This window comes from Austrofundulus limnaeus, unplaced genomic scaffold (genome assembly GCF_001266775.1).
Source record: "Austrofundulus limnaeus strain Quisiro unplaced genomic scaffold, Austrofundulus_limnaeus-1.0 Scaffold43, whole genome shotgun sequence".
Classification (NCBI taxonomy): Eukaryota; Metazoa; Chordata; class Actinopteri; order Cyprinodontiformes; family Rivulidae; genus Austrofundulus; species Austrofundulus limnaeus.
This window is the reverse complement of record NW_013952445.1, coordinates 2,103,703-2,112,655: the sequence shown is the minus strand read 5'-3', so window position 1 is coordinate 2,112,655 and position 8,953 is coordinate 2,103,703. Positions and strand designations below refer to the sequence as shown.

The 8,953-nt window shown below is 39.9% G+C and overlaps 3 protein-coding genes across 3 annotated transcripts in view; 2 read left to right on the top strand and 1 right to left on the bottom strand.

The window, feature by feature from the left end:
• Positions 1–2,491, bottom strand: part of samd8 (sterile alpha motif domain containing 8) — a 7,114-nt gene extending 4,623 nt beyond the window's left edge. The window contains exons 1-2 of the mRNA XM_014007671.1: positions 2,324–2,491; positions 891–1,472 (exon numbers count right to left, since the gene is read on the bottom strand). Coding sequence (XP_013863125.1) covers positions 891–1,453 — 563 coding nt within the window. The 5' untranslated portion in view covers positions 1,454–1,472; positions 2,324–2,491. The remainder of the gene's footprint in view (positions 1–890; positions 1,473–2,323) is intronic.
• Positions 2,492–2,965: 474 nt separating this feature from the next.
• On the top strand, positions 2,966–3,947 carry LOC106517013 (dual specificity protein phosphatase 13 isoform A). Its single transcript, XM_014007675.1, has 3 exons — positions 2,966–3,212; positions 3,293–3,510; positions 3,634–3,947. Exons 1-3 carry the CDS (start codon positions 3,094–3,096, stop codon positions 3,834–3,836), a joined length of 540 nt encoding a protein of 179 aa, XP_013863129.1. The 5' UTR covers positions 2,966–3,093; the 3' UTR covers positions 3,837–3,947.
• A 2,171-nt stretch (positions 3,948–6,118) lies between these two features.
• LOC106517009 (dual specificity protein phosphatase 13 isoform A) lies at positions 6,119–7,657 on the top strand. Its single transcript, XM_014007670.1, has 3 exons — positions 6,119–6,438; positions 6,622–6,839; positions 7,285–7,657. Exons 1-3 carry the CDS (start codon positions 6,311–6,313, stop codon positions 7,494–7,496), a joined length of 558 nt encoding a protein of 185 aa, XP_013863124.1. The 5' UTR covers positions 6,119–6,310; the 3' UTR covers positions 7,497–7,657.
• The last annotated feature ends 1,296 nt before the right edge of the window (positions 7,658–8,953 follow it).

The following is an 8,953-nucleotide window of genomic DNA, read 5'->3' as shown; positions in this document are numbered from 1 at the left end:
CTAACTTGTGTTCCAGTGGGTGGTGGGAGTCAAAACGCAAATATTGGTCCATCCACATTGATACCATCACATGTGCAGAATGACTAAACGCAAAATTATTTCTTTACTAAAACCTCTGTAACTTTGCTCCAGTTCAATTTAGCAGCATGAATCTTTGCACAGGTCATGTCCACAAGTGGATTTATGGTTTCCAAAAGTTTCCTCGTTTGTTATGGTTTTAAATGGGCTAAATACTGTCAAATGCAAAACTTGTTCAGACGAGAGTGGAAAAAAAAGTAAAATAAAAAATATGTTCCATCCTTAATGTCTCTAAAACAACAGCAGCTGTTGTAATACTTACAATTCTGATGAAATCTCCCAAGCGTTAGCTTTATTTTGATACCAAGATTATTTAAGTAGAGTTTGTAAATGCTGAGATACACTCAGTTACATTTCAGCATGGTATTTCTAGCAAAACCATCAAGAAAAACCATTGGGGGCTTAAGAGGTTAAAAACCAGATTAACTATTTAAAAAAGTCCACCCTAATGATGAAAAGAAAAAGGTCTCTGTTGGCTGTTTAAAATTAAAATAAGATTACATTTTTATTATTTTCTGACATGGAATAAATGTATTAATTGAGAGATCTAAACTGAAATATCTATATTATAAAGAAAAAAATTATTGATGGATTTGATTTTAGGGGGTGTTTAAGAGAGTAGTAACCAGCAAACATCTGTTACAGATGATTTACTATAAAATGGACCACCAGGCGCGTTGCATCTGTAGTTTTACTTGTAAATAAATGTAAATACGACAAAAACATGCATGCATAAAAGGTTATATTTTGCATTTTACAGCTGATTCATAGTGTGCGTTATAAATAAGCTTTAGGAGAGCAATCATACTAACCTGTCAAGAAAAATGTCCGGCAGTGGAGGGTATGTGCGCATGTCCGGCACCCTTTCGTGCACGATGACCATCACAAAGGACGTAAACCCGAACACAAACACCACATACACAGAACTGAGCACCGTCTTCCAGTACTCTGGGTCCAGGCGTCTCATCTGCTGCTTGTACTTCCCATTAGTGTACTGGCTGTGGTTGTACTCCTCTCCCACCGGGGCCGTGTCAGTGCTGTCGCAGTCYCTGCCCTGCTCTCCGTTACACAGCCAGTCCGAGTTGCTGCCGGAGCTAGAAGGAGAGAGGCCGTCAAAGGGAACACCCAGCTCCTCCAGCAMGTCAATGTTCAGTTTCTGAAGCTTGCGGATGGACACCATGAGCCTCTTGATGTCGCCGAGCACCTTGAGCTCCAGCGGCGGCGAGCGCAGGTCGTACTCACTGAGGGCGAGCAGACTGGTGCCATCCAGTCGATGCTTGTTGCACAGAAGATCCACGTAGTCACAGAAGCCCTCTTCTCTCAGCCATTTGGCAACGTGTTTGGGCGTCCAGCGACGGACGCTCAGCTGGATCATTTCCCCTTCAAGTTGAGGGCTGGAAAAGAGGAACAGAAACATTTCAGAGTGAGCTCACTCAACATAAATCTTTATAATCCTCCCAGACAATAAACAAAACTAATCCACGGGGGTGTTTGTGATGTTAAGCACACTTCTCTGCATTGCCACACAAACCTAATAATGCTGCATAAAAAATAATAAATTCACTCTGTGAAGACAAGACAAGAGGAACATGGGGGAATTCAGATTTTGAGCAACTTGCATTAAACAAATACTGAGGAGAATTAACTAATCTACACTTTAACGGGAAATATAACWGAAAAATGTAGCAAAAGAGCCAAATTAATCCTCTGGGTATGCAGTAAATTTAGGCTTGCAGGTAAAACAATACATAATGATTTAGTAACTGCTACCTCCAATATTAATTTGCCGTGGATATCCACACAAAAGATAATCAAATTTCAATTTCAGATCATCTACATAAGTGTTGTTACAAACTAACAAGTCTGTTACAGTACAGATTTAACTGTCTTATTCCAAACCTTTAGTAATGTTAACAATGTAGAACCAGTAATTTACAGAACAGATAATAATTATATTTGAGTATCTGTAGATAGATCATAATTTAAACTTAAAGCCCCCCACCTAACAACTTAAATCACTGATAAACAGGTAAAGAGGTCAGAGGTGAACACTTCTGCTGCCCAGTTTCTTGTAACCCAACACAAACCAATTAGTGGCTATGTGAAGCCAAGTATTCCTGACTTATACCTGAAATTAAATCAAAGCATCTTCATTATTTCTATGCCCTCAAACCTTGTCCAACCTGCCTAGCTAGCTAGCCATATTAGCTCTTGCTAGCTTGATATCACGTATCCCTTTACTCACCCGGTTTGAGACAGAACTCGAAGACAACACGGAGCCTATTGGTTCAGTTAACTAACTAAGCGGCATCCCATAAAAATGACCAGAAACCGTATAAGCGGGATTTGCGGTAACATCAGCTTGCTGGGAAGCATTTCGCAAAGGATTCGAGCTAGTTAGCATAGCTGTTGATCAAACGAGGTCGTAAGGTTCAGAATAGCTGCGCACGCAGAATCTGCAGCATGGAGCTTTGCGTTTATATGGGTTAACAGCGCCACCCAGTGACAAAGAAGAGTTACTGCCTCTCTGCATATTCATAAAAATGACAAGAAGCTACTTTAATACTTWTTTAAATAACATAACTTACAGGTTAGATTCAAAAGTTATCAATTACTGAAATTGCTAATTTTATCAATTTTATAAATCTAAAAAAATAATGTGATATAATCTAAACACTTTTCAACAGTAAAAGCTGTCTAGTGGTTTATGAGGACATGTAAAGGCAGCACGGGGTCAAATTAATTTAGCAAACAATGCATTCACAGAAACCGTAAAGACATGCAATAACAGTATGGATATAGCATCAAGACAAGTAATTCACACAGATTTAAGAGATGTTAATCTGACATTTAGAATATGGGTCAYTGTTTTAATTTTAGATCTCAGGCACCTGTCTCTGTCAGGCATGGCTACAGTCTGGAAATAAAACTTTAGGGAATCAAAGAGTAAATCCTCCAAGTTTTAGCTTCAAAAACAGGCATTTGTGGGTGCATAAATGTGACTTTTAATTAGAAATGAACAATATACGGGACAGTCCTCCCTCTGTGAAAGAGCTGCAGAAGGTTTTGTTTGGTGGGAAAAGATTTGGAAACCATGAGGATGAAGTTTGGCCTAACCTCTTCATTGGGGACATGTAAGTGTTCAGTCCAAGTTTTATATACATGTTTTTTTTTTCTATTTCGGATTATAAATTCTGATTTCCTTTGACCTCAGGTCAGTCGCCAATGATCGCYACAGTCTATGGAAGCTGGGAATTACTCATATTGTGAATGCAGCTCATGGGAGGATGTTCTGTCAGGGAAGTCATGACTTTTATGGACCCTCAGTGGATTATTACKGAGTCCCTGCAGATGATTCACCAACCTTTGACCTTTCTGGCTATTTCTTGCCCGCCGCTGACTATATTCAGAAAGCGCTCGACGCAGATGGTGGTAAATCATGTTGACTCAATGTCAGGATTTATACAAGTCAATCATGTCAATGAGAAACACTCCCCTTAAAGTCAAAACATGCTTTGAATTCACTGCATCTCTTTTCTTCTTCTTCTTGTTCAGCTCGAGTTTTAGTTCACTGCGCAGTCGGAGTGAGCAGGTCTGCCTCYCTCGTCCTGGCCTACCTGATGATCCACCACGGCTACACCCTGTTAGAGGCCATCAATAAAGTCAAAGAGCACAGGTGGATTTTCCCAAACAGGGGGTTCCTCAGACAGCTTCGAGCTTTGGATGTGAAACTGCACAAGGCTTCAGCTCATAAATGAACCTGAGCATCAGTTTTCCTGCAGACAAACAAAGCAAGCGGAGGGAGATGCTGGTCGTTTGACTTTAAGCTGTTTGTTTCAGGAGTGAAAAGAAAAAAAATGCTGTTTGATGAGAGTCGTGCAGCCTGTTTGCACCTTCGTGTTATCAGCGGGTGTCCAAAGGGAGCTCGGAGTGACGAAAAGTCAAAACTATGATCCAAACGACTTGTTTCATCTGAGTGCATTAGCTATTTTTAGCTTTTAGCTCGCAATGTGTTCCTTTAAGCTAGTGCTCTGTTTCTTTTTGCCTAAACAATTCAGTTTCGGCCTGTTTGGCAAATATTGGTAAAGTCATTCAGTGCTCAAAAATCAAAACGTATTTTTGCACAGAAAATAAAAATTCTCTTATTTTATTTGTTTGTATTGTTTATATTGTTTGTATATTTGGTAGTATTTGGCTTGAACTTTGATCAAAATCAGAATACTTTATTGATTACCGAGGGAAATTACATTTGTTTGAGTAAAAATAGTTAGAGAATACAAGATAAGCACACTAGAAAACAAATAAAGTCTAACCAGAGGTGCCCACCAAGCCATCTGATGTGGCCCACCAACAGTTGCCCTGGTTATTAGGYTGTAATCTCCTGTAGTCCTCTGCAGAAACACTGTATTTCCACAGTCAATCCATCCACTGGCTCAATGGCTGTGTAAGAGGCTGTAGTGCAGATAGATGACTTTATATTTAAATTATATTAAGACTAAACATTRAATAAAAGTAACAAATGAGATACCGCATTTAGACTATATTTCAGCAAACGTCGATTTGAACAATTTATAAGACCACAATACTCCRATTTGATCCACTTATGAAATGTCCCATGAGCCTTTGCAGCTCGAGCATCAGGTCAAACATTCTCCAGGTGCACGGACTTAAAAAAAACGTGGGACACCACACTGGCTCCTAGCTTAATCATAAAAAATTTAAATGACTGTACGTAAAAAGTATTTGCATTTACATTATTATATTATTGCATTTGACCAGCAGCCCTTGGATAGATTTTTATTTTGGCCCTCTTGGGTAAAAAATTCAGGCACCCCTAGTCTAAACACACTTATGGACATATAATCGGACTAAAATTAAGTCGAAGTAGAAACAAAAATATAAACATTACAATTTGGTGAAAAATGTTCTATATGATAGAGGATGATATAAGAAGAGATAATGTTAAGAGAGTAAAATGCACAGATGGAATAAAGTGAGAGATGRCCCAACGTTTCACATGTTTAGGGAGGACATGTAGAGTCTGATGGTCAGTGGTAGGAAGGACCTCCTGTGGTGCATTTTGGTGGAACGAGTCTTGTGACTCATAACTGAGAGGCTGATAACCATTGTTCATGATTCCCTGCAGCTCAGTCGTCTTAAATGTGCAATAGAAAAACAAAATTCATCAGCAAGTGCAAACAACTCTGTAAAGTTTTTTTTTCTTTTTTTAGTTTGTTGGATTAAGTTCTTYTGCTGTCTGAGGATTTAAACAGTGTGTCCACAACACAACAACACCAGTGCTGTCGTAAACAAAAGCAAACTCTTGCTTCATAAATTCTGTGAAGCTCCCTTTATTTCAGAAAGGAGCTCTTCTTGTTTTTTTTCSCACAGAAAAACATACAAAACCCTTCCGAGCTTCAGTTCCACTTGAAACAACTTCAGCGGTTACGAAACATGATCAACATTAAGTTTCCTGAAGCCTACACTCCGGGAGGGATTTGTCTCATTATACAAACATTTTAATAATCAGTCGATAACTTTCTGCAGGTCAAAAACAACCCAGAGACATGTATTGACTGATTTTGTATTGCAGTTCTGGTATTTTATAACACACCTACCTTTTACATACACATCCACAGCCTTAATGAAAAACAAATTAAATATATATATTGTGTGTGGTGTTAAAGTGATATGAATGATTTTTTTCTTCATTTTTAAAAGCTGAAATGAATTAAACTGACCTGCAACATGAAAAGTAACATCTGCACCGTACGAAGGCCTGTTTAGCCATCATTAAAGCTTATATTTGTTTCTTGCTTTTTTACTCATTTTTGCTTTCACCAGAGGATCATAACGAGCCACACAAAGCTGCTGGAGCATTTCTGTTCCATAAAAGCAGAGCTGTACCCAACGTAAGCCGTCAATTTGAACAATATGACCATAATTACGCCCAATTATCACTGCCTTATAAAATAAATCATGGCTGTTTGAGGCTTATTAAATGAGTCCCGCGGCAGAGTGGAAAGGCAGAGCCTGAGCTGCGTGTGTTTGTTGTTCTGCCCTCTGAACGAGTAAGACTACACGCCGGGTTAGGCACCAGATTGGGTAACGGTCCAGTGACGGCACCTGCTCGTACCGATCATCTGGAGCCGGAGGAAGACTGAGACCGCTTTAATACGACAAAACATTTTGGCTGGCAGTTGATCCAAGACGAGAGATTTGGACCTAAAAAATGCCAACCATGAAAGACAAGAGAAAAGAATACCTGACTGTGAAGGACCTGCAGAAGGTTTTGGACTCATGTAAGCTACACCTCAATCAAATCGATGAAGTGTGGCCCAACATATACATAGGAAATGTGTAAGTATGCGTTTTATTCAAGAATTAACACGTTCGCTCTTCAAGTCATGTTCGGCTGTTTCAAACAGACTTTGAAGTAACCCCTTCCACGCGCTGAATCATTCTGGCATAAAAATCAGTTTTGCTGTGATGCATAAGTCCCACACGAGTCTTGAATTTCTTTCTGTTTGTGTCTTTTGCCAGGGCAGTAGCCCAAAACAAGGCCGCCCTGCTGAAATTAGGTATAACTCATGTGTTAAACGCTGCTCACTCCAAGCGAGGCAGCGTAGGGAACCAAGGCTTTTATGGCAACGACTTTGTGTATTTTGGCATTCCAGCAGACGACTCGACTCACTTTGATCTGGATGTTTACTTTCAGCCCGCGGCAGATTTTATTCATAAAGCTCTGAAGTCACCTGGCGGTAAGAATTATTTTTTCCCTACTTACCAAATCTTTCGTTTCACTGTAAATCCTTAATAGAGTTAAGCATCTGCTCAAATCCTCACATCGTGCTGCTCTTTCAATGTCACCTGTCACCACAATGTAACACTTATGTTCTGGGGGGTATAAATGCATTTTCTGCTGGCAGTAATAAGAGTCTTACCTTGCAGACTTCAAGTATGTAATAGCTTCTTTGAAAGAAGCTATCAAGCAGAGGACGAGTTGGGATTAATGAGACAGTCGGCCTGTCTGCAAAGGGACATAAATGAACAAAGTCTTGGAAGTGTTGGCTCTATTTTTAGCTCAAAACAGGGAAAAAAAAAAAAAAAACGAGACAGTCCACAGTGGGAGACGGGCAGTCATGTATGATATTAATGAGGCTCTTACTAATCCTTCCTCTTTTCTCCCTTTGTATTGTTCTTCAGGGAAGGTGCTGGTGCACTGCATCATGGGAATGAGCCGCTCGTCGACCTTGGTGCTGGCCTACCTCATGATCTACCACCGCCTTCCGCTCAAACAGGCTTTGCAGAAACTGATCCAGAAGAGGGCCATTTACCCCAACAGGAATTTCCTGGCTTTGCTGCTGGATCTGGATCTGCAGCTGACAAAGAAAAAGAAATCGTGCCAGATCCTGTGATCCAGAGGCGTTTTACGCATCCGCAGCCAAAGCAGCTGTGTGGCTTCTTGGCGCGACGCTGTCAAGCTGTTTGTTGACCCGGGCGCTGCAAACCGAGACATTTCTACTGAAAATCCACAGCCGTGGAGTGCGGTTTAACAGATGACAGAATTACGTTGAGACTCGGTTTAACGTTACTTTATAAAGTTAGCGTGTTAAACTGAGAAAAAAAAGAGGAATGTGCAGAACCGTCAGCATCTCTTACAGATCTTCAGGTTCTTGATTTGTGTGGGGGTCTTCTCTGCAGACTCATTTAAGCTTGTTGGAGGGGGTTGAGACAAGATTGAAGTCTGAAAGGTCCGGAAACTGTGTTCCTCAAAGATAATTTGAGTTTAACCAGCTTTTCCTCAATGACCAGTTTTCCTGAACATCTTGTTTAAAAACATCCCAATAACCATGATACTGTCGCCACCATGCAAATCCACTTTTGAACTCACAGCTTTTTTTTCTGGTATTTTAAGCAAACTCTCACTAACGATTATTTGTAGTTTGATTTTGGATGTAAACAACCACTTTTCTTGGTTCGAATCAACCTGTCAGACTTTGTTTAATCATTTGGAGTTTGTACCTATTTTGTCGTGTTGGCAGTGAGGCGCGTCTAGTTCATGAGAAGATAGTKCTCCTCACGTTTCTATTACACATTTAATTTTTGTTGTGAAACTTTTATGCTGCCAATAAGAATTTACGTTTATTTATTTACCTTTATTCAACCAGGCAAATCCCATTGAGGTCACAGATTTGTTTAGCAAKGGAGGCCCAGGCCTGAAGGCAGCCTAATGTTGAGGTTTTTGGATTTGTGGGAGGAAACTGGAAAACCCGGAGAAAACCCACACAAGCACACAAATTCCACACAGACAGATCACGGGTCCAAACCAGGAAACGAACCCAGGACCTTCTTGATGTGAGACATCAGTGCTAACCACTGAGCTGTCATGCTGCCAAGAAGACGTAATTAAGAAGTTTCAGGATTACTTCTAAATGGGAACAGTTCAGGAACAAAAGCCTAGCTGATTTAATGTGTTTTAGGTTTGACCTTTTTCTTTCTTTCTGCAAACCTGACTAAAATGTGATATAAGGGCTGAACCAATTTTGACCAAATATTTAGCTGTGAAGACACTGTTAGGAAATGGGCTAACTGGACATGCTAAATATTGGCAAATCAGCTAGCGTTAGCAAGCTAACAGGCTATGTAGTTGTTAATAGTTGGTTGTACTCAAGGAGGTTCTATAGAACAGCTGGAGAAGCTAACGGCTAACGCTAAACGGGCAAGAGTCTGGATTTCCCATTACTGTACATGTTGACAACAGAGCAGAAAAAAAGGACTGACAGTGTAGAAATCATTAAAACTATTAATAATAATATTAATCAAATTATTATTAATATTTTACAGTTTATATAATCTATCTAATGTTTCAAAT

Bases quoted from the DNA above. Each gene is read 5' to 3' on its own strand.
- LOC106517009 (XM_014007670.1), top strand. From the start codon at position 6,311: ATGCCAACCATGAAAGACAAGAGAAAAGAATACCTGACTGTGAAGGAC. The intron at 6,439-6,621 runs GTAAGTATGCGT...GTCTTTTGCCAG, and splicing joins AACATATACATAGGAAATGT to GGCAGTAGCCCAAAACAAGG. The intron at 6,840-7,284 runs GTAAGAATTATT...ATTGTTCTTCAG, and splicing joins AGCTCTGAAGTCACCTGGCG to GGAAGGTGCTGGTGCACTGC.